This window comes from Portunus trituberculatus, chromosome 47 (assembly GCF_017591435.1).
Source record: "Portunus trituberculatus isolate SZX2019 chromosome 47, ASM1759143v1, whole genome shotgun sequence".
Classification (NCBI taxonomy): domain Eukaryota; kingdom Metazoa; phylum Arthropoda; class Malacostraca; order Decapoda; family Portunidae; genus Portunus; species Portunus trituberculatus.
This window is the reverse complement of record NC_059301.1, coordinates 22472330-22497253: the sequence shown is the minus strand read 5'-3', so window position 1 is coordinate 22497253 and position 24924 is coordinate 22472330. Positions and strand designations below refer to the sequence as shown.

The following is a 24924-nucleotide window of genomic DNA, read 5'->3' as shown; positions in this document are numbered from 1 at the left end:
ATTATTTAACAAAATTTCCAATGCTGCAGCATAATGACTCATAACATGTCAGTTTGTTACGCATCTGCTACCTTCCTGTTTCTTTAGATAAACTGTACATGACTGCCACCCTCGGGAGCAAATATAACAATCCCTCGTCCAGTACAAAAGAAGATAAAAAAAAGCAATAGTTTTATTAAATATGAACCAATTAATTGATAGTAAACTTGGCCCACACCAAAGTTTGTAATCACGCCACGGGAGCCTCCGCGTCAGACCAATTATCGTAGGGAAGTTGGTAAAGCTGCCCACACATTTTTCCACTTTATCTATGATTTTTTTTTTTATCTATATGCTGCTCTCTTTAGGAACGGTTAATGATATTCTAACTATATTCAATGGTTCCTCCTAAGCAAAGATTATTCTTGTAACTTGACGATTTAATTAGATAAAAAATTTAAAGACCTGTAACAACACGAAACATCAAACCAACGTCAAGTTTTGCAGTGATAGGGAGCCGCTATTGGTTGAGATCTACCATATAGTTTAATCATTATGTATTTATTTTGTTTTACTTTTCACTAAATGTTCCCTACAATGGGGAAGCATGGAGAGAGGCCGCCCTAACCACCACTCATCGCGTCCAACACTCGGACGTGATTCTGTAACTGCTTCAATGTGGCGAGGACAAACCCAACATCCCTCGTCTGGTGGAGCGAAGCCGTCCTTCCTCCCGCCGCCACACAGCTGACGCTCTCTCCAGGTGGATATTAATTCGTACGTAAGTAGGTATTAATTCCCCAGAGTTAATGAGTCCTGGTGAGAGGTGGCTGAGTAACGCCAGGCCGTGTGTGCTTGGTGGCAGATTCCATGGAGTGGGGAAAGGGGGGAGAAAGGGTGGCTGTGGCGGCAGCACAGATGATTCTGTTGAAAAGCGTCACGCCATGTCAGTTTAATGAAATACTAATTCAGTCAACATTAGGGGAGTACACTGATACTGGCTCCTAGTGACACACCCATCCAACGCCCCTGAAAGCAATGCTTTAATGACATCAATAGCTGTTGTATTACAACACTAGAGATTAATAAAGACCATCGATAAAAAAGAAAAAAATAAATAAATTGATGATATTTTTATAATCATCAGTCTAAACGTTGCGTTGAACTAGACATGCCAGGTGTCACTCATTAGACACTAGCCATTAACACTGACGGTTGTTTTGTAGTTTTCCCAAAATTCAATACCGAGAAGACTCATGAACTCAGAGTAAGTGGTTTATATCGCCAGCGACACATGACAAGCGCATCGGAATTTAATGCAACGAAAAGAGGCTCATTAAATTTTTTCATGCTGGCTTCCCTATCATAAAGAAAAATGAACTTCAAGAAGAATCAACACGCACTTCATGGAAGAGTGCAAATGCTCTCATTACTTGGTGCATTCCATTGTGTTATCTTGTGACGATAGACTCCTTCCATGTGGGACTTGGCGTGTTGCTCCAATCAGACCAGAGCCAGACCGCTGTATGATAGAGGGTTTCACATATTTGTCTTTAATTTGAAACTTTGAGTTACGCAGTGCTTGCATCGTACTGCTTGTGTAGCGTGGTTTTTTTTTTTTTTTTTTTTTTTTTTGATAGATTAATTATTTTGGCCATCACCCAACTTTGTGTGGATATCCCATATGATACACATACGTATATATTTGCTGCATGGTTACCATTTAGTTATTACTATTTATACGACTATCCCGACAAGTTATTTCTTAATCAGACTTTTTGTTATTTACGTAGCATGTAAGTCTTCAAATACTAATCTTTGTTCCCGGCATTGTAGGTTTGATTTGCATACAGACAGACCAAACTAAACTCTTACACTTACAAGGATGACCACACTACAATATAGAGACAAGCTAGGTTTTCTTTCATCCCTAGATTCGAAACGGTTGAAACTCTCAGGAAAGCGTTTACTAAGAAATGCTTTTCAACAGCTATGTTACCTCAATTTTCTCGATTGTCTAGGTAAAGAAATGTGCTGGATCACTATTATACTTTGCCACAGTATATTTCACACCAAGCGCTAATTTTTCACTGCACAGTGCATTACCAGAAGTGTATGAGTAAGCTACATACTCTTGACAATTGAGAGAAATTTTCGATATCCGGAGAAGGCATTCGGACAGTCACTACTACGTCACACCCCAGCCCCACCCACCTCACTCCCCCTGTATGATCCTTCCTCTCTATCACTCTTATCCCTTCCTCAACAAACCCTCCCCAATCTCTCTCTCTCTCTCTCTCTCTCTCTCTCTCTCTCTCTCTCTCTCTCTCTCTCTCTCTCTCTCTCTCTCTCTCTCTCTCTCAATTCAATTCATTTCAATTTTGCACCAACCAAAGAGAGGTATATGGCACTCCCACTGGTGCATCCATTAAGCCACTTGTTTGCCAACATTCTCGTTCGTTATCAACCTTCACGTTATCGTAACCAAGGCTTTATATCCACATTATTTTACTCTAAATAAATGACAAGTCTACGTTGGTATACCACATTTTTTATATACTTCAGGAAAACAACGTGCACCGTAGGTTATGAATCCATGAGAGAGAGAGAGAGAGAGAGAGAGAGAGAGAGAGAGAGAGAGAGAGAGATTGGGGGGAGGGTTTGTTGAGGAAGGGATAACGAGTGATAGAGAGTAGGGAACATACAGGGGGAGTGAGGTGGGAGGGGCAAGGGTGTGACGTAGTAGTGACTGTCCGAATGCCTTCTCCGGATATCGAAATTTCTCTCAATTGTCAAGAGTATGCAGCTTACTCATACACTTCTGGTAATGCACTGTGCAGTGAAAAATTAGCGCTTGGTGTGTAGCTACTCCGTCGTTCAGTAGATGACACGTCAGCGTTTGAAGCTCGGGATTCTCCTGGTCTGAGACAAATTTGGAAAATATATATACAATAGCTTTAAAATAAAGACGAAGTGAAAAGAACAGAGGAGTCAGGGGTAAAGCAAATCGTTACATATTCTTCACAACTAAGTCTTCTTTCCTCACACACAACTGTTTGGCGCCATTTATTGAGCTACAGTCCGAAAAACTGGACGAATGAAACAATGAACCGTTTCGTTGGTTTTGAATTCAGCACGTGGCAAGACGAGGTTCACTAGTCACTGTCTGTATGGGAAGGAAGTAGCGTCTGACTCTTCCTGGTGAGTATTCAGTTCAGATTTCAGATTGCTATGTACGAGGTAGGTGACGGGATAGCTATACCATGGTAGTGCCTGAAAGTGTTCGATGTTGAGACGTGAGAAATGAGACTACTTTATGTTGTACGTTCACAATGTTAAATAGAGATGCCATAAAAATACTCGGAAGAAATAAAAATTGGAGTGATTGTGTGATTTTAATATTCCTCTATTTTCAGTTCGCAGTGATGTGTCTGTTAATAAGATGCAGCGTTTGATAGAGCAGTAACTGTGCTGAACTCCTGAACCTAATGGTAAGTACTGTGCGATACTCTTTCTTCCTTGGCTTTACATATGACGGGATTTGATATTTGTGAATAGTCGTTAGGCGAAGCTTTAGTCAGTGTGGTGATTCTCAGATCGCGCTGCGTAGTTAAGTAATTACTTTCGCAGTTAGATGTTAGGAAAGTTGCGATTGTGCGAGATTCATACTGCAGGAAATAAAAGTCCAGCCATTGGTAAAAATGCATAAGAAGTCCCCTCTCCCTTTCCCCACCACCCTCCCCCCAGCACCAACAAGCTTGGGGGCCTGTGGGGAATCGGGGGTTTTTGGGTGGGGGGAGCCAAAAGAGGTGATATATGGGGGTCGGAAACAATAAGGATAAACCGCCGTTTTCAAGGAAAAATTTGAAAAAAAAAAAAATCAAGAATTTTCCCTTCCCAGTTCTAGCAAGTTTGGGGGCCTGTGGGAAATCGGGGGTTTTAGGGGGGGGGGAGGTATATTTGAGTGATAAATTGACTTTGAAAAATCTAGGAACATTTCCCCAAATGTTCAAAAATATTCCTAAATAAGGGTTTTACATAACCCTCCCCTCTACAACACTAACCTAACCCTAACATAAACCTAACCTAACCCTTCACCCCTACAACACTAACCTAACCTAACCTAACCTAACCTAACGTAACCCAACCTAACCGACCCCCTATAACACTGACCTAACCCTAACCTAACCGGGGAGGCTGCACCCCTGGATCCCCCCCTACAACACTAACCTAACCCTAACATAAACCTAACCTAACGTATCCTTGCTTTGGGGCAGCTTCCCTCCCCCCACACCGGTTCTCTTATAGCTCCACACAATATGCCCTACCTCTACCAATACCCCTCCTCACAATACCTCAACAAAAGGATGAAGGTCCTGGCTGGTCCTCTTCTCAATTGTACACCGACTTGCATCGCAGGAGCGATGATTTCCCAGCAATCAAATTCGCAACCTTTCCGCTGTACTTGACAGCTAACTCCAGCAAGCCGAGATCACAGTCTTCACAGCGTGTCATGGCGGGTGCAGGGTAAGGACTGGGCACCTGTACACGTGTTACCCTCATCCTTCATTGCGGATTGATACCTGCGCTGATATCTGCACTCAGGAACCAATGAAAAGTGTTCATGTTTGAAAATTAATAGAAGTACATGAATGAAAGTGTGAATTGAGGAAAAAGACGAAGATAAGTTATCATCAAAGAGAAAGGTGGTGCATTATTTACATTTTTGTCTCATAACACATACGTTGATGACATTTTGTCAATTCACATGTAATAGGAACTTGTTCCTGTCAGGGCAGAGGTACATGACTGAGGTGTTGCGAGGCTCAGTTTCACCTGCGTACCACAGTGAACGGATCTGTTAGGGACTTAGATTCTGGCGGAGATGGGTGATTTTCAAGAAAGCAGTGTGACCTACGTAAGGTCGACCGCCTTCCGAAATCTTTATACATCACAAGTATACTATTATAACTTCTTCATAATGACTACTTTGAAGAGATTGGTAAGGGGGACCTCTTCTACACATTAACCCAGCCATTGGCCTGTAGCACATTGTTTGGTTGCTTAAACCTGCCAGTAATTATTTGATCTCTTTGTGACTGCAAGATGAATAATTGATTAAATATAATCCATTACTACATCCTCGATACTTGCTACTGGGTTCTTTTGCTTGGTCCCAATGTACGAAGTGCTCTGCCTGCCCCACGTAAGCTGCAAGAACCCATCAGGCCTACGTGCGTGTCCTTGTATTTATATACCCTCATGACTCGTAAAACATCACTTGTATATAGATATCTTGAACCGTGTGCTCATCTTAAGGTGTGAAGTCATCCTGATTACAAATGTATGAATGGAAATGACCGCTGGAAATAGGTATTTCATGCAGGGAGCGTGATGTATAGGCCTGATAGAATGATCATGAAAATACTTTAAATATAATAAGGAACAAAAAGGTAAAAGGGAGACTCTTGAGATATACTCTGTCTTTATTAACATTTTCTTTTGTCTAGGAAATATAGGTAACAAACTATTTCTTACATCACAGGTAAAAGTGTGATTGGTCCAGTGCCACACCCATCGCCTCAACAGTGAGCTCCTAGTTTTTCTAGTAACAAGGAGTCGCTTGTGGATACTGGATTGAGAGGAAAGAAGGGTAAATGTACCGTGAAGGTAACTGACCTCTTATAGTTCCTTCTAAACTCTGTGAATCCACACTTTCTGCATCCCATGTATGGTAACTACTCCTACTCCACTTACAGGTACAGTTTAGGAATCACTGAAAATCAAAATTATTTAATATCAAATGTTGGTGGGGAAAAATTTAAGAATTTAAATGGATATAGAGGGGTACAGTATCTCCGTATATGTCTGCTTTGGAATAAGTCTTGCTTGGTATATGTACTGTTTAGATGTTAAAATATTTACTTGGTATACAACTTTTGTTTGGAATAAAACTCGTTTGCTAGAACTTTTATGAGTCAAAATGAGTCGCAACACTGCATGCTTCCCTGAATTGCCTCTCGAGACAAGTCATGGTTGCCCAGAACTCTGTTCTTTTCAGTAGGTAGAGGTTAAATTTCTATATTTCATCTAATTCCTTTTATATGACATACTTGATGGAATAAGACACATTTTCATTAAATTGCCTAAAAAAATTACCCTATGTCATATATGTGGATGAGAGCCCTCCCACAGTATCTTTTAAATTTCATCCATACATCCAAAGATTTACAGTGCCAAATCAGGCAAGGGTGCTATGTCATTTTTGTAACCACAATAAGATGTAAGAAAATGCTGGAAATGAAATTGGTCTTGTTCAGCAATGCATCAAGTTGACATTTCAACAGCTGGGGCTATTTTTTTTTTTTTTTTTTTTTTTTCCCTCACCTCCACGAGTGGGCCACAACTTCTAGTTTATAACTGTAATCACATAGAATATTCTCATTATTGTGATAACATGTTTTTTTGTTTAGACTTATCACCAGCTTGCTTTAAATATATGGTTAAATACATTGAAAAAAAAAAAAAAATAAATAAATAAATGCCTTGCTGAAATGGGGTGTATCTTAAATACCATCAGATATGGTGTATGTGCTAGTATCAAGCAGTATGCATTTATTTTTCTTTAGAATCCCATCAATGTACTGTACATAACAATAGGATTTTTTCATGGGAATAGATTAATCATTTCCCCCTTTTATTGTGTTAAAAGTTCAAGAATCTAGAATGGATAAAGGGCATATACTGATTTACCACTGTAATTAATTTGGTGAATCTTCAAATGATGTATTGAATACGGGAAGAACAATTAACAAAGATTGTTTACAAAAGTTCTGAGTGCTTGTTTTTTTTTTCATAATTTCATAAATTGAAAGAAGGTAACAGATAGAAATATATACATTATATTTGAGACACTATGATCTTGTATTTTCCCCATGAAAGGAATATGAAGATAATTCAAATGTAAACTATTCAGTGCTGCTTTTGGATTGAAAGCTATCAGGTTTCTTTCCACAAAGACTACCTTATCTAGGATACAGTGCTGGATCAAGGAAGGGTTGGTATTAAATTTTAAGCATTTATGTAAAATTCAAAGGACTAATGCTTATACTGTTATGCATTTTTTAGTACCTCGGCTTACTATAACTTTAATGTGAAATCAGTAACATGGAATTATCCCATTTGGTCAGCATATTAGTCAATTTGTCTTACCATGAATTAACTGAACACAGATCAGCTATTATTTCAAGACCATAATTATTCCAATCTGTACTCCTCTTTAGGTCAGGAACACTCATATTGACAATCACAGGACAAACTTTTCTCATAAGCTTTCAATATGGCAAATTTGTTTCCAATGGAATCTACTTTTTTTGCTGTTACCATAGCCACATGTATGCAAAGATTTAAAAAAAAAAAAAAAAATGATTTTGCAGTCAAATATCAGTTCAGAATACATAAATTACATGGATCCCAACGATTTTTTTTTTTTCTAGATAAAACTCTTCTTACTACAGTTTCTATTTCAGAACTATACATAGTTGATGAATGAGAAATTAATATACTACTTATAATGAGATGAACTTTACTGCTTGCTTCATGTATGAAATTAAATAATGAACAAAATGCACAAACTAATTTTAGGACATGAAATTATGACCTTATGGTACTTGCTTATTGGAGTGTAGTTCCTTACAATGATGCCTATTGTCTTATCTCGTACCACATTTTCCTAAAGTCACCCAAACTAACCACCTCACATTTCCTACACTAAAAACTAGGTTTGTGACAGATCATAAGATTTCCCACAAGAGGATTCATGGTATCACAGATGGTCATACTTAGCAGATAGGAGCCTTGTGAGCATGACAGGCAGCAGCTGTGGCATAAGCCTTTTGCCTTAACATCAAGCATCAACATAAATAACTTGCCTACATATATATGATGCACGCACCTAGTCACATGAGGAAAATCAGGAGGATATCCAGTGACATCTGTAGCACCAACTTGCCCTCCAGTTTACAAAAAGGGCAATATATAATACATAAGTAACAGATATTTACATTCTTCAGAGAGGAGCACTACACTGTTACCCCAATCTCCCCAAAAATTTCAGAGAGTTTTTGCAAACTGGCTTGAAGAGTTTCCTGAGATGAGCCTGGTGAGGAACGGTGCAAAAGCTGCAAGGCATTTAAGTACTCTAACTCGGAGAACTGCTTCCCACGGTTCATCAGCACATTGAGGATCTCCTACAGGGGAAAAAAATAGGTGAGAATATAAGTGGTGGATTTGATAGAGCAATGAAATTACTTATTGGCTTTGCAAAGTATCAGATGGAATGATAGAGCAATGAAATTACTTATTGGCTTTGCAAAGTATCAGATGGAATGATTGAGCTTTGCAAAGTATTAGATGGAATTTTCTTTTTTGCAAAGTAATGCTCAATATAGTTATTTGATTTATTCTTATAGACAAAGTTACATGTTTAATAGACAGTGGAAAAAATACTGCAACTCAATATTCATTGCACAAACAAAAAATATATTTGTTATAGGAAGGGTAGTGTTCCTTTAATATAATCTAGGAAGCTGTGGCTAGGTTGTAAAATTGAAAATCTTAGTAAAATTGAAAATCTAGGGTCTAGTAAAAGTGAAGATCTTTCATAAGTTCTACTATAGGGAAAGTTGTGTGTGACACTGACATCACTATTATTTCTTATTACTATCTGAAAATTTCTGCCTATTTTATAAGCAACTTTTTTTCCAAAATATTTATACAGTAAAAAAAAAAAAAAAAAAATAGGATAAGGCAAATGAATGATAATAGTGATGTCAGGCCTTCCCTTGTTTTTTGCATCCTTTCTATTTGCATCCTTCATATGTTCTGTCCATACTCACATCCTGGGGATGGTAAAGCATCTCGTAGTATTGGCGGGCCTGATCCAGGGCCAACTCTCGTGTCATTGTTATGTTGGTCAGCTGCTGTTGTATACTGAAGATGTTGCGGCACATCTTCTTGATGCCATTCTCATTAATACGCCGAATGTGTACCACAGAACTCATCAATATGTTGGCAATGAGAGGTCCCAGTCCTTCAAAAATGTACTGCAAGAAAGAAGGGATTTTGAACACATCTCACTCCTGTGGAATAAGTTTGGTAAGGATCTATCCTCTGTCCAAGTGTGTGTGGGGGTGTGTCTACATGCATGTGTGTTAGTGTGTGTGCATGTTTTGTCTTTTCTCTTATTTACCTTGAAATCCAAGTGTGGGATAGCGAATACAGGATATCACATAGCTGTAATATATAGTTTTGCTATCCCAGTATGCCACCTTATTTATTCATATAACTTTCTTACACAGGTGCTTGCTACATTCATTATGAGGTGTGACCCCAGATGTCTGTCTGCCCTGTCAACACCCATTGAGCTGGAGGAAGATTTCACCATTCTGCTGCTGCCATGTCCCTCACCCCACCCAACTTCCCATATCTTAAGAATAAGTGTGTCAGACTATATAGTGTTGCTAGCTGTGATGCTGGTACATATAGCTGCAGTGTTCCAAGTCCCAGACTCCCTAACTCAGATACTGTATTTATTTATTTATTTTTTTTTTTTATAAAAATTTTAATTTTCAATAAATGTGTACACTTCTCCTGGAGAGTCTTCTTAGTATCTTTAAATCTAAATTCTGAAGTGCTTGCAGTGTAAAAAAATGTTAAAATGGGGGGATGACTGGCTTGGAAGGTAGCTTGTGCTTGGAAGTTCCACAGTAGCCTACCTTGTATCTATCTTTCTTCATGCAGATATGTGGAAATTTGTTGCCAGTATGTCTATTTTGCTCCAAAACTATGCAACATAGGCAGAGAAGGAAATATACAAACTCTTTGAATGAGAGTTCCTTAAGAATAATGCAACAAAACAAAACAAATTATTGGTTTCAAGAATGTGTGTATAAAAATGGTGCCATGACATCCCTGCACCAATGCTTCATGATCACAAGAAGACAACAGAAAACAGATGTCAGGCCAACACTTTCTTGACACCTGTCATTTGGTTTATTTCTTTTTGTTTAAAAAATTGATTTTCTCAAGCAACTTAAGTTTCAAATAATTCTTGGTTTGTATTATGTATATTTCCTTCTATGCCTATGTTGCTCATGGAAAGTTTTATAGTTTTGGAGCAAGTAGCCATACTGGCAACAAATTTTCCACATCTCACGAAGAAAGGTAGGATACAAGCATTATTCTTCGGCAACTCTCACTCAGTTTGTATATTTTCTTCTCTGCCTATGCTGCTAACAAAGTCTATAGTTTTGATCCTATTTTGAGGTAAAGTAGGCAATGACATTACAATTACCATAGAATATCCCTGTAACAATCTATATGTACAACAAAGATTTTGCCCTGCTTTGAAAAGAGTTTGTTGGAACTTCCAAGCCATTTCAGTAGAGTACTTTAATGCAAATGTGTCTTTGTATGACTTCACTTCAACCTGAACTTATGTACATAGTTCAACCTGTAGAAACAATTAAATTAGCAAACCACAGGTACACCTTAGCATATGATTGTGTAATGTAAAATTTTATCAAATGAAAAGTTTAGCACTAGAAATACAAAATGATAGTTTAATCACTTTATCTATAATGACTGACAACTTAAAATCTAGACACAGGTACACCTTAGCATATGATTGGTGTAATGTAAAATTTTATCAAATGAAAAGTTTAGCACTAGAAATACAAAATGATAGTTTAATCACTTTAGATTTTAAGTTGTCAGTCATTATAGATTGAGGACTTCTATCAGAATGGCATTTTACCAGGATGATGGACATGCAATGGTAAACAGATTCTAACCTTGCACTTGCGAGGGTGGAGAGTGCTGGTAAGGGCCTCGTCAATGGTGGCAAGATCCTTGATCAGTTTGAGTACCTCTGTATCTGGTTCCTGAGAATCTAGCCCAGAGGCAAATACACCTCCCCGAGCCACTGGCAGCAGATAGAAGAAGCAATGGAGTCGCACCTAGAAATAAAAAATTTCATATGCACCTGAATCTGAGGTGAGGGAAGGATCATAAGACTGCAGCAGATCAGACAGTGAAACACACACATAAGCCATATCATGGAAATGGGAAAAAGTGAAAGACGACCAGTGGGAATCTATAAGATGGGAGATGGAGTAGAACTAGAAAAAGTAAAAAAGGAAAAGGACTTGGGAGTAACGATGGAAGAAAACAATCAACCAGTAAGCCATATTGATAGAATTTTCAGACATATAATTTGCTAAGGAATATTGGATTAGCATTTCACTACATGGACAAAGAAATGATGAAGAAATTGATAAGTACTAAAATAAGACCCAGATTGGAATATGCAGGAGTTGTGTGGACCCCCATAAAAAGAAACACAAAGAAATTGGAGAGACTACAAAAAATGGGTACAAGAATGGTTCCAGAATTTAAAGGGATGACATATGAGAGACTAAAAGTTATGGATCTACCAACCCTGGAACAGAGAAGAGAGAGAGGGGATCTAATACAAGTTTATAAATTGATTAATGGAATGGATCAAGTGGATAATGAGAAACTAATCCTGAGAGAAGAATATGACATTAGAAGCACAAGATTGCATAGTAAGAAACTGAGGAAGGGAAGATGTCTGAGAGATGTTAAAAAATATAGTTTCCCGCAAAGATGTGTTGAGACTTGGAACAGTTTGATTGAGGAAGTGGTGTCAGCAACGAGTGTGCATAGTTTTAAAGAAAAATTGGATAAGTGTAGATATGGAGACAGGGCCACACGAGCATAAAGCCCAGCCCCTGTAAAACTACAACTAGGTAAATACACACACACACCTCTAAATGCAACACAAGGAGACAAGTGTGAGCCAGCTCTTCAAAGTCCTTGGCTAGAGAGGTGAGGGTTTGCACAGAGGCATCAGACACAGGAGGCACCTCACCAGACACCAAGATACTGGAGGAAGATGACTTCACTGGCAGAGATGCTGCAAATTTGACTATACATCCCCCAAACCATTCCTGAAAGAGAATCTTGTGTCACTGCTGATGAATACAATGAGGTTAGATTTTATTTTACACAACAGACTTAACCTGAAGAATAATATAATCATTATATCTTCCATTTGCAATTATATCTGTGTTGCAAAATATTCCTAGCTTACCCAGCTCACTCACCAAGCTCTCCTGCAAGTGGGCTAAAGTACGCAGTTGGCCTGAGTCAGCCAGTATCTCATGTTGTGGAATCAGCTGATCCCCGAGATTGCCTGTCAATATCTCTGCTTCTTTGCGGTTGCGCTCACCAACCTGGAGAAAAGGGGAATGAGGCTTACAACAGAAATGAAAAATTGAAGGTCTTGACCTGTGAGAAACAACCTAAAATTTTATAGATAATTAAATCATGAGAAGTTGAAGAATATTGACATGAAAAGTACAGTGATACCTCAGTTCTCAAACTTAACTTGTACCTGAATGAAATTTAAAACCCAAAATCTTTGGAAACTGAAACTTTTCTCCATATGAAAATGGCCTAATCTATTCCCAGACACCTGTCCAACCTGTGTCATCAGACCTTCTCATTGCCAATGCTATTGCTCAGAAATCATCCATCCAGACAGGACATATTGGAGCAATGATGTCCTTACCTCCTCTGGATTTTCATCTTCCAGGCAGGAATCTGAAGTGACGCCAGCCTGAAGTGCCCGCCAGTTAGGGAGATCTCTGAAAACATGGGAGGCATTGTCATGACATACCATGTAAGATCTTGAAGTCCAACTAATGGTACTCATAAATAAGAGCATGGCAAACAGGAAAATAGATCATTACAGTAAATGGCACCACAGAAAATAAAGAGAGGATACTGATTAATTCCTTAGTTGGAAAGATTGAGGCAAAAATCTTATGCCACATTCTTGAGTGAAGTTGACAAGATCATGAATATATGTTATAATAATGAAACAGAATATTATCCATAGGAGCAGCTTCTAATGCTTTGATGAGCCCTATAAAAAATGAGCAAAGTAGAAATACCTTCACGTTACTCCATCCTAGAACATTTAATTAAGGGGAAACAACCTCTTTTCAATTCCTTAGCAATGTGTTCCAATATTATTCATCTGATAGATGAGTCTTCCTCTGTTTGTACTCAACATTTCCAAAATGTTTTTACATTCATACTATTGCATTTGTAAATATCTTTCTTTATTTTGTTATTTTTCTAGAACTCAAAAGTTCATCCAGCTCTTCTACCTAATACCATCCAATCTCACCTAAGGAAACGACTGATATCCTCATCCTTGGCCCAAGTTGCAGAGATGATCCTCTTGTCCTCTGAGTCTGGCTGGGTAATGCCCCGGTAGGCAGCCTGACAAGTCTCTCTGTAGCTCATAAGAGTGTTGCACATCCTGGTGACAAAATGGTCGGCATAAAGCGGAAGTGCACCAAGCAGCCATCGCAGCTCTTCTATGATCTGCCACACACTCAGGCTGCTCTGTAATGAAGAAATCACAAGCAGGTAATGAGCACACAAAGACACAAGAAAATGTTTGTTATCCTCTCTCTAACTACTTTCTCTTGATGTATAAATGATACATCAAGGCTGTAATTCAGACCATAATGTAATAGTCAATTAAAACTAGCAGCTGACCTCCAGAAGAGGACGAGACACTTTCAGGGAACGCAGTGTGGCTGGGTCCTTAACGGTCTTCCACAGGTCTAGAGCCTTGGTTGCTTGTTCAAGACGGCTTTCTGTCTCCATGTGAAGCTGGGCAAAAAAGGCATCCTTGATGTAATCTGTGATGAAGACATACAGCGTGCAGTGTGTCCTGGGGATAGAGAAGCTGTGAGAGGAGGGGGAAGCACTGCAATGGTAACAAGTGGCATTGTGGTGACATAATAAGAACTATTCTTGGTACTTTAGCACGTCCCAGCAAGAAATATGAGAGCAAACAAATGCTTAACCTAATTCATTTTTCTACAACACTATAAAAGCCACATTTTTTTTATCTGGTTACTTGATATATTTTATCTCTATGATGTTCAACACTATAATTCAAGAGCTCAAGTTACTAGCAGCAACTATAACCCTTGTGACAAGCCTTACCCAGGAGAGCAGCCAAGTGCTTCCTCTATCTCCTTGATGAATAGCTGCAGAGGATTAAAGATTGCAGTGATATTGTGTGGAGAAGGCGAACACACTAGGACACGCTTCCCCACCTTGCTGCCTCTACCTGCTGTGCTGGATGCATTGCCATCTGTGTGTGCAGGCAAGCATGTGCCAAAATGTTGGTTGTTACAGACCAATAATAAATGTAATATTTTTTTCTTACAAATTAATTTTAGAAAATCTGAAACAAAGATGACCTGTGTCTTAATGATTCAACAACGAATAATATTCTACAGTTAACTCTCAATTAACATGTTTGAATAATGTGATTTGTTATTTAAGGAGATACAATTAAATAATACAATTTATTTGATTAATTGCGTGTTAACTTGACTTAATGATGTCACTAGCACTCTACGCTGCTTCTGGTGAAAACCACACAGAGATGCTCTGGGCCGGGATCCAAGAAACTTAACATAGAATGAAGCAATTTCCGCCCATGAAATGGTATCCATCAACATATAAGTGGACATTGTTGCCATGGTAGTGAGGTTACTAGCAGGGTGTTGGTAACACCCCCTCCCGAGGAGGTATTACTGTCTTATATACACATAAAATGGTCACAAAACAAATTTCTATTACATTTTTACAAGCTTTACCATCAAGAACCATCATGGAACACCGAAAACAAAGTAGGATATTCAGAGGGGGCAATTGTCCGCTGCTGATGAGCATCGGCTGCTTCTTCTTGTGACCCCTTAAGCTTGTGTGTTGCTTTCACCACAATGTGTGTGTTTTCACTCCTCTATTGCCTGCTATAATAGATATCATATCTTTGTATTCATATACGACCATGCCATGAGGATCACCTTGACTCCGTGGCAATGAGTAATAGTGAACTACTGTTGAAATACTGCTTCCCTCGACATGAACTTTTCTCTTTGTAACTTCATCAGGCAGAGGAAGATTCAGTGGTGCATACAATTCGCACTCAAAGCCAGATTTTACTTCACTTACTGATTATATGTACACCAGAACAAACTATTGTTATATTATTGGATGGGTTTTCAAGACTGCCAACACCAACCCATTCTAACCCACCCTAACTTAATCTTACCATCTTTGTTAATTTTTTAGGACATTAGTGACCTACATACATGTTTTGCATGGGTATTATTTTATTTCTTAACCTGACTGTTGGAATAGCTTTTATTTCTTTGCTTTTACATTGCTGAGAAATGGTAAGGTTAAGTTAGGGTGGGCTGGGATGGGATTAGAAAGAGAAAAGTTTGTGGCGAGGGAAGCAGTATTTCAATAGTAGTTCACTATTACTCAGTGCCATGGAGTCAAGGTGACCCTCATGGCATGGTTATATATAATACAAAGATATGATATCCATTATAGCAGGCAATAGAGGAGCAGAAACACAAATATTGTGGTGAAAGCAACACACAAGGTTACGGGGTCACAAGAAGAAGCGGCCAACGCTGATCAGTGGCGGACAAATGCCTCCTCATCTCTTGCTTTGTTTTCAGTGTTCTATGCAAGACCTGACCTGGTGATGTATTAATAGTTTCTTTTAAGATTTGAGTTACAAAATCCCCAAAATTGGCAGATTTCCCAGTGGCTAAGAATGTAACATCCCCGTATCACCATTGTTTTCTATGGGAGAATTATGTTTGAATAACACAATTTTGAATAACACAACACCTCAAGGAAATCAAGAGTTGACTGTATATATAACAGACTATAAAAACACTGACCAGTAACAGATATGTCAAAAGTAACAGTGTCACCGCCGGTCTGTTCCAGCTGCTCCATGAGGTAAGAATTCATGGTCATAGCATGGTAGGATGCTTCAAACTTAAATAGGCCATAAGGTTTAGACCTGAAAGGGAAGAAAGAATAAGTATAGAGATGGTTAATTCTTGTTACTAGCCTTGTCTCTCACTCTAGACACCAATGTCACAAGAAAAATCATTCCTATCAGTGCAACAATATGACAAACAACACATATTCTCTAAACAACAAACTGCAACTTATGCATGTCTTCAGCTATTCAAAGTAAGTTACAGACTTACAGTTCTTAATAACAATAAATAAGTGAAAAACTGAAATATATCCAGTAAATTCATATACAGAGTTTTTAAGATCAGCATGAATTCTTCTAAGCACTGAGGAAGTAAACTGAGTTACATTTTGTTTATTTTTCACTTAGCCACCATTTATCCCACAGTATGTAGCACACCATTGCTGGTCTCTTGTAGCAAACACATACATGCACACTTACATTCACACACACAATATAAACAAACAAGAAAATAAACATTAATTAATCTTCACTTCCTATCATAAACCTGAGATTAAAACTCCTATATCATGATAAAGGACAAAAATCCATTTTATCTCCACCTGGTCTGGGATTCAAACCTGAGACCTCACAAATGTAAGCTCACTGTACTAAGCTACATACAGATATACAAAATGTTGCATTTACTAGACACAATATTCTTCAGATTTCATCTTGCTTTTATACTAACATATCCTAATCTATCCTTACTGGGATAGTATTTTTTTTTACAGCCATGAGTGAAAGCTCACCTTGGAGTCCTCTTCTTTGAGAAGAAGGAAGAGAGATCAGAGGCAGCTTCAGTGAAGGCTGCTGGTGCTTGCTGCTGTCCTGTTCCCAGCTGACTCAAATCTAAATATTCACTTAGCATCACTTGCAGCTGCCAAGTTAAGATAGACCTTAGGCTTGTATATATTGAAGTCTTCTCTTTATGTAAAGCATGCTCACCTCTCTTCCACAATAAAATTCAAGAAGGCTATTACAAAAGGAAACTTTTATCTTACATTCATTAACTTATGGATGTTTATTTTCTTTTTAGAATATTCAATGTTAAGGTCCCAAACAAAACAGAAATGGTTGCTGTTATAATGGGTTTCAATGGCCCATGTCCCTTGATAGTAATTCTTTCCACCCCAAAAAAGAATGGCACATCACAAAAATCAATGACAACATTTAATGCAAGAAATGAAAATCGTTATCAGTAAAAATAATACTCACATATATAATAACAGAAATGTCCTACATCTATAAAAGTCATCCAGTAGTATTTATATGCACCATATTTCAGCATTCTACCTGTGCAGTACATGGAATAATCTTTATTGCAAGTTTATATTACTACTCACTGCAGCCTGAACCTTGGACCACACATCTGGCATGGTGTAAAGCTGCACCTCAAGGCCATGCTTGTCAGCAGAGCAGCGGAGGCTGGCAAGCACTGATCTGTGAGCAGCCACTACCAGTCGCAGCTGTTCAAACACCACCTGTAACCACACACAAAGAAGTGGAGTAAGACATTTCACATTTGAATATTAGTATTAATTGACTTATCTATTTACAAAGCCAGGCAACAATTCTCCACAGGGGGCACAGATATAGCACCACAACCTCACACTTTCATCAAATTTGGTCCCTCATGCAAAAGTTAGTTTCCTGAACAACCATACACCCCATGAGCTTAGACAGTGTACAACTGGCCACAGAGAAGAAAACAGTAGACACCTATCAAAATGTTAATCACTTTCAGTAAGCTCTCAAATCCTTTAATTTTCTATGACTATTTTTGACTCTATTTGGGAACCAGTACCTCAGTTGGCCTTAATTTCTTATGAATTTTATTGTTTTTACAAGTGCCTCTCCTATATATATATATAGAGAGAGAGAGAAAAAGCTATCTTTACCAAGCTTCAATAGCATGCACTGGTCTACCCTTGGCAATTCATAAAGAGATTGTCTCTTCCCTTGCATCTACTCCAATGCTATGACCACAGCAGATGTATAATACTTCATATGGAGTGCCCTGCTTTTTTAATTTGGTCCTGAGGATAAAGCTAAGCAGTGTTGCTAATCACCTATCATCTTTGTTTATAATACTCACTTCATTTCATGAATTTAATTATTTCTCTCTTAATAACTTTTTATGAGTAAGAAAGATGTGCATGTGTGAATGTGTCATGCCTTGCTGACATGCCAGCCTAGTATATGGAGATTTTAATTTATGTAAACAACAAAAAATTTAATGATGAACTAGAATAGCAAAATAAACATTGCGAGCTTGGAAAGCTTAGCAAAATCTATAAATTCTACCTTTTATTGTTATAATTATAATTACGAGTATTTACTTTCCTATTTATTTATCATTTATCACTGACTTCTTTTTTGTGTTCTGAGGAGAAAAGAATAAGAAAAACTATAAACACACCTACTAAAAGTAAACATGAGTGGTGAAGTACCTGTAGCAGCTCCTGCAGCAGCCTTGCCTCCCGGGCATCAGCACGGAGCATAGTTGGAGCAGAGGCAGGGGGAGGTTCATCCTCTGGAGGAGCAGGAGGGTGGTGTTCCACTATCTGCTGTGTGGTTCTTTGGATGATGAGGGCAAGTTCCTTCTGCATTCTTCGGTTGATGGTCTGATAAGAAGAGAGAAGCAATTCTACCAGAACCATACAGATACTAAAACACAGGAGTTATAAATATAATAATTTTAAAGTCCAATGAATAGAATTAATATAAGGACTTCAGAACTGCTTTACATAAGTCTTTCATAAAGACTGGAGGATCCAAGAATGCAACAAGTGAAAGTATTTGGTAGACTCTAGACTGAAACCTTTGTGAGAAATATGATGTCACTACTTTAGGTAAGTGAACAACAAACACACACACACAGAACAATCATAAAACCAAACACCCACTCCCAGTTCTTACCTCCACAGCATCAGGTAGCTTCCCAAGCAAGGCAAGGCACTCCACCACTATCGCCATGAAGTGCTGAGAGTCATCCTCCGGGTTGCCACTCCCACTTACGTCCTCCTGCAACACTTCTCCATCCCCAAGGCCCCTGCCCATGACAAAAGAATATACATAAATAAAGAAAAGAAAAGAAAAGAAATAAAAGAAAATTAGAATAAAATAAACTATAACATAGCACAAAATAAGATAATACATGACACAGATGTTCATTCTCAATTCATTTTTCACGGGAAATTAAATATATATATTTTTTTGTTTTCCCCAATGAAGGATTCCAAGACTAGAAAAACAGCAAAAAGTGGAGAGTTAATCTTTCTCCCCAAGGGAATTTGCTGTCTTTATAAACTTTCAAAACATAAAGTACTTTTCAGAACAACCTAAGTCTGAGTGCAGGGAATGTGCAGTAGGCTGGATCTCTCACATCTCCCTGTTCTCTATCCCATCTCTTCCCTATATCTTATAACATTTCAAGTGTGTGAGAGCTCTGACACTCTTTTCCCTTAAAGCACATACCTAACTTTTCCAGGTGAGGTCATCATCTCCAGGAGATTTTTCCGAGCCTTGTCAGCTTTGGTGGTTGTGCTGGCACGATCAGAACCAGCCCGGGCCAGAGCTGTGGCAGGATCTCGACCAGATCCCTGCCGGCGCAGTGAAAGCACCTCCCGTGTCCACCGCCGGTATAGGTGCTCATGAACCTCCTCTATTAGTGCCTCGTGTAGTCTCTGGAGTAGAGGAGAAAGTTTTTTTTTTTTTTTTTTTCAGTGGTTCAAGCACTCAGCATCAGCTATTTAAATCCCAAGCAAGTCAGGCACTATTTTTGTAAACAATGAATTATTAAGGAAGGATAAAAAATCAAGGTAGACACAAATGGGAGGTAGAACAGGGAGGGACAGCCTCTGCATCGTCCACATTATATCTGCCACAACATAGGAGTAGTAGTGACAAGAAAATTGTCAGAATCTTTTCATTAAAATAGCTTGCAATGCAAGTCAGATCTCTTTGAATGTTTGCTGCTACAGCATAATTCCTTCACACTGTTATAGTTTTAGCGAGTATTAATTGATATTTTGTTAATTCAACAAGAAAGGAGAAAATTGAACAAAAAAAAGAACTTTCATCCATGCATAAAACATTAGTGCACTGCATTTGACAGATTGTCTTTAGATCCTTATTATTTGACACTGATGCATTCCACATAGATAATGTACAACATGTACACATAACATGAATAATCATATTATCTAGTGGAGCACTTCCCTTGTAATGAAACTCTATCTCATAAGGTGAATAATTTATATGCCACAGGACAGAGCTAAAAGATTTATTTTTTCTTACACTAAATTCATTCTAAGTAGAAACAGGCTTGTTACATAGCAGTGAATTTGCACACTATAAAGCTGGAATATTCAAATGTACTGTACAGCCAAACAGGTCCATGGAGGAAGAAAATGATGTGGTACTAACCTCCTTCCTGGAATGTAGGTCAGTGTTGACATCCTTAAGGGCCTCCACCTTCTTTAGGTCTGTGCGCAGGCGTGTGAGGGAAGTGACCAGCAGCTGTGTGGCATGGAGGTAATGCTTCCTTCCCACATAAGCCCCAACACGCTCACCCACATCCTGAACCTCATCTCTGGATAGATGAATAATGAATAATTTAAGGAACATCAGAAAACTGAATTCTTCACAAGTGAAATTGGACATAAACACCTTCTCTCTCTCTCTCTCTCTCCCTTGCATATCTGTCTCTGCCATACATATAGACACTTACATCTGTTCCAGTAAAAGCATAACATGTTTGTGTTCTACTCCCTCCAGCCAGCGCTCCTTCAACTCATCCCGCTTGCAGTGGAGGAGATGTTTGCATGCTGCCAGGTTATCCTTAATGGTGCGGATCCGCTTGCGGGACTCTGTAAGACGTCCAGATACGTCCCCAAAGATCTATATCAGAAAGAATTGTGAGAATGAATGTCAAACAGGGTAAACTTTTTTCTTTAAGACTAAGATGTTCAGCTAAAGTCTACTTATTACATTTACACAATGATACCGACATGTGGAGCTGTGGTTGACAAACTTTTGTAATGTGCACATTAGTTTTACACTACCACTAATTAATTCCAATATCTGAGCAAAATAGCTATTCAGCCAATCTAGAAGCTGACTTTTACTTTATTTCTTTGTTATTAAATGTCAGAATCCTCTTAATTCAAAAAGACAGGATAACTTTATCAACACAAAATAAAAAAAAAACTAAAAATATTAATATAAATATTTAGAGATACCGTAGGATGGAAAGAAATATGAAGTTTTCACTTCTTGAATAAAGATTTATGCAAAACAGTTAACCAAATATCATGCACACACACACACACACACACACATTCCCTATCTATATCTTAGCCTTTTATTCTCAAATGAGGAGAGGGCTGGTCCTTGCACAGCATAGAGAAAATAACTACTAGAATGACTGAACCAAAAATACTAAAATTGTGACGATGGACTCTGCAAGGAGAGTATGTGAAGGTCCAAAGGAACTAAAATGCAAACAATGGGTAACATCTGAAACAATACCAAAACTGTCAACAATTAAAGAAAAAACAAAGCAAAAGGAGCAGTGGAAACATTAACAAAAGAAAAAATTGAAAATTAAAGAAATAAAAGTTGGATCACATGAGTGTAACTCTGATTTTAAATACTAGGTAGTGTCGACCGGGGAAAATCGGACCGTCCAACGAACCGGTACAATTTGGACCGCCTCATTCTTATTTACAATAAATTCATATATAAATTTCTTTTTGAAGTTTTGAGCATTTCACGATAGAAAGTAACTATTTTCACATTTCTTGTGCAGGTTTGATAAAAAAAAATCGATACAGGAAAGAAATTATAATTATATGACTGAAAGCACTGAATCGTAGCCAAAAAAAAGTGCGGCAAAGTTTGTTTACCAAATCAGCAGTTTCGGCGAACTTTGTTGTGGCGGTCAGACGCAGCTAACTATCCTCTTCCAAATTGATGATTATAGAGTGTTTTACCTCTACTTTAACATGATTTCATCAGCAATACTTTATTTAGCTTCGTTTTCTCACAATTAACGCTCACTTTTTGGTTCAATTTACCCGGTAAGGAAAATGCGCCGGGGAAATCGAACCGGTAGTTTTTAGTGCGCAATTGTTTATATTTTGAGAATATGCATTAATATTTTGCCCTGTGCCATCTTTGGCTTATAAAGGGGATTGCTTAGACTCATTATATACCCAATAATGATTATTAGGATAATTAGGGTAATTTAGGAAATTTTTAATGAAGACTATAAGCCTATAAAGGACTTCAAAAGCTAGGAATTGTCCGCTCACTCTCTCTACAGGCTAGCGAGCGATAGTGAGCTCAATAATCTATAGAAAAATGAATGTGAAAACCAATGAGCAGTATTTTTATACAAAAAATCAGCTCCCTGTTGCTCGCTAGCCTGCAGAGTGGGAAGGAAAATTAACGTGACCAGTCTTTTGACACCCTGAGCCTATACCCTGTTTTTACTCAGCTGATCCTCTTTCGTCTGCTAGAGTGCCCATTAGTAATATATATGCATATAATCTGCTTATTATATGCTTATGTATCACTTCATAGGGACCTTATAAAAGTACCTTTCACATTCAGAATAAATAATCTTCTTACTGAATACAATAACTTCAAGTGTTACACCAAAACATTGGCTAAAGTAGCCAAGTAAATGAGTAGGCTATGTAGTCTATGAGTAACAGTTTTTTGTTCTACACTGTTTCTTGCCATTGATTTTGTTATTTTGAATGTGAAAGGCTCAATGTTTATGAAATAAAACTTTTATTTTTTGAGGAATTATATCCATATATATATATATATATATATATATATATATATATATATATATATATATATATATTTGCATTTATAAAGGGTGGTTCAAATTACCCCATGGGTGGTTCAGTTTACCCCAGGTGGGGGTTCACATTACCCCATTTTTTGATAACTGTGAACCACACTTATTACTTCAAAGCTGAAGAATCTGCTATGAATGATTTTTTTTTTTTGTTAGTGATTTAAAGGCAATAACTTGCTTATGTTTTCATAAAATTTTTGTAAGTTTATCTTAATAAATGTGGGAACAGTATCAAAGTTTGTCAAAACCTGGTCCAAATTACCCCGGTCGACACTATGAACTCTTTCCAGCCTTGCCTTCTCACGGTCACGCTGTTCATTGCTCTCGCTGGCTGACAGCGTCCGGATCACTGACATCAACAGCCCACTCTAAGGAAACATTGAAAAAATTACAAACTATGAACAATATAAGGAGACTCTTTCTATTAAAGGTGGAGTACATGACAACTAAATTACTGATTTATTTAATAGGAAATAAAAATAATAAAAATATAGAGATGTACAATTCATCAACTATTTAGCTGCCACGTCTGATTTAAATTTACAGAAGATTTTAGGTAATTAAGTTTATATAATAATAGTGTTCTGAATGTGTAATACCATGCAGTGTTACATTTAGACTAGGCCACCAGCTGAAATTAAATAAAGATGAATCTTACAACTAGGAGGAAAACTATTATTTTCAGTGATTTTAATAGTTTAACAGATTTATTTTAGTCTGCCAGTTGCTTTTAATTGGGAGAAAGGATATGAAAAAAAGTTATCATCCACCACGAGACTTTCGGGGATATACCCAAGCTGGCATGTGTTCACATTTTGTTGGAAAGATTCCTTCATTATTACCTCACCAAGACTCAAGCTTGACAAATGACTCGATATCTAAAGTAAATAACTAATCCACAGCAGCAAACATGACATCTACGGTGCCCAGGGCCACGAAGTCTACCCTTGCTCCTAAACACCCACAGAACTGTCAAATGCAACTTTTTGAGGGCTTGTTAGGTAAATGTTTGCCCTCTTGCTGTGAAATCCCACTTTCTCACGCATGGGGAAATATAAGACTTCTATCCTAGTGGGGTATGTGTCTCCCTTGACCCCTTAATCAATCTAATGGTGTAAGACAGGTGTTTTTGTTGACGTTTTCTCCCGGCCTGTCACAGTGCAACAACAACAACGCTCCACTCAGGACATGTCATCGCCCCTCTAGGTCAGGCATTAGGTTTTATAACATCACAAGTGCTTGAAAATACTATACGCACATTATAGCAAATATTTGAGGCCACGTACCGATTCTTTAGGCGGATGTTTGCCACCCCGGGCAGGTCGCTGGGGCGTGCCTGTGTCTGCCATCTTTGTTGTGTGTTCGAGCTGCCTCAAGCGACACTGGCTTCCACTCACTCCATTCATCTTGACCAATGACTTCTTCTGTATCAGTGGTCTTAGCTTCTTCCATAGCAATATTTAGTGCTCACTCTGAACAACAACCCAAAATAACAATAATATGATAAGAATATATAACTGTTGGCGGAAAAAGTCTATGTACTAAACGACGTAAAGGATAAAGGAAGGGATAACACTTGATTACTTCAGCTGTGGCGTGTAAAACTATGAAATGAGGAAGGTTCACACTTGGCAAATTGTTGTTGGGATGGAATCATTTAATTGTTGGTACAGAGAGGTTTTACGATAATATTAAGTAACGTGTACAAAAGGCTGGCAGTGCAGTCTTCAGTCAAAGGGGAAAGAGTCAAACATATAATTGAGTGACACTGACAATTGACCAAAAAGAACAACCAACAGCGACTGACATCGACTTTGGCCTGTATTATGAAACGCTCTGCTTTCTCACCATCACTGCTTTCCAAAGACTCCAGATGAAGATAATCGTGTTGTTAAGAGTATTTTTGTGATTCTGACGATAGACTGGTAAGGTTTCTAGTTTATTTAATTGAAAAAACTGTCTTGAAAACTCCACTAGTTGTCTTTGTGGCCTTGCAAAATTGTCTTAGTGAGAGGGGAAGGCGTTTCTGAATACGGACTGAAGTCCGCTCTTAGACACCCGTCACTTTTTAAACTTTCACCTGGTAGTGGCAGCCGAAGAA

General features: G+C 38.1%; 1 protein-coding gene and 1 long non-coding RNA gene across 7 annotated transcripts; one reads left to right on the top strand and one right to left on the bottom strand.

Moving 5' to 3' along the window:
• Nucleotides 1-585: 585 nt before the first annotated feature.
• Nucleotides 586-10528, top strand: LOC123520711. Of its 6 annotated transcripts, none has more exons than XR_006679344.1 (6): nucleotides 586-760; nucleotides 3396-3470; nucleotides 5525-5649; nucleotides 8096-8247; nucleotides 9035-9135; nucleotides 9339-10528. It is a non-coding gene; the product is annotated as an uncharacterized LOC123520711 (long non-coding RNA). The 6 variants fall into 6 exon arrangements; XR_006679345.1 differs by having other exon boundaries at nucleotides 685-756; XR_006679346.1 differs by having other exon boundaries at nucleotides 746-764.
• On the bottom strand, nucleotides 5453-24250 carry LOC123520710 (exocyst complex component 4-like). Its single transcript, XM_045283247.1, has 19 exons — nucleotides 24110-24250; nucleotides 23051-23191; nucleotides 20679-20848; nucleotides 20375-20540; nucleotides 19424-19632; nucleotides 18866-18998; nucleotides 18397-18570; nucleotides 17290-17427; nucleotides 16696-16823; nucleotides 15858-15982; nucleotides 14092-14242; nucleotides 13636-13813; nucleotides 13259-13479; nucleotides 12635-12710; nucleotides 12168-12296; nucleotides 11829-12011; nucleotides 10833-10997; nucleotides 8877-9083; nucleotides 5453-8228 (listed from the first exon to the last, which is right to left on the bottom strand). The coding sequence occupies exons 1-19, from the start codon at nucleotides 24227-24229 to the stop codon at nucleotides 8061-8063; spliced, it is 2982 nt and encodes a 993-aa protein (XP_045139182.1). The 5' UTR covers nucleotides 24230-24250; the 3' UTR covers nucleotides 5453-8060.
• Between the last annotated feature and the right edge of the window lie 674 nt (nucleotides 24251-24924).

What these genes read in the sequence shown, in the direction of transcription:
- LOC123520710 (XM_045283247.1), bottom strand. Translation starts at nt 24,229, where the DNA reads ATGAATGGAGTGAGTGGAAGCCAGTGTCGCTTGAGGCAGCTCGAACAC. An exon ending in AACATCCGCCTAAAGAATCG is followed by an intron (nt 23,192 to 24,109) that starts GTACGTGGCCTC and finishes ATGTTTCCTTAG; the next exon opens with AGTGGGCTGTTGATGTCAGT. An exon ending in GGTCCAAGGTTCAGGCTGCA is followed by an intron (nt 16,824 to 17,289) that starts GTGAGTAGTAAT and finishes TTAACTTGGCAG; the next exon opens with CTGCAAGTGATGCTAAGTGA.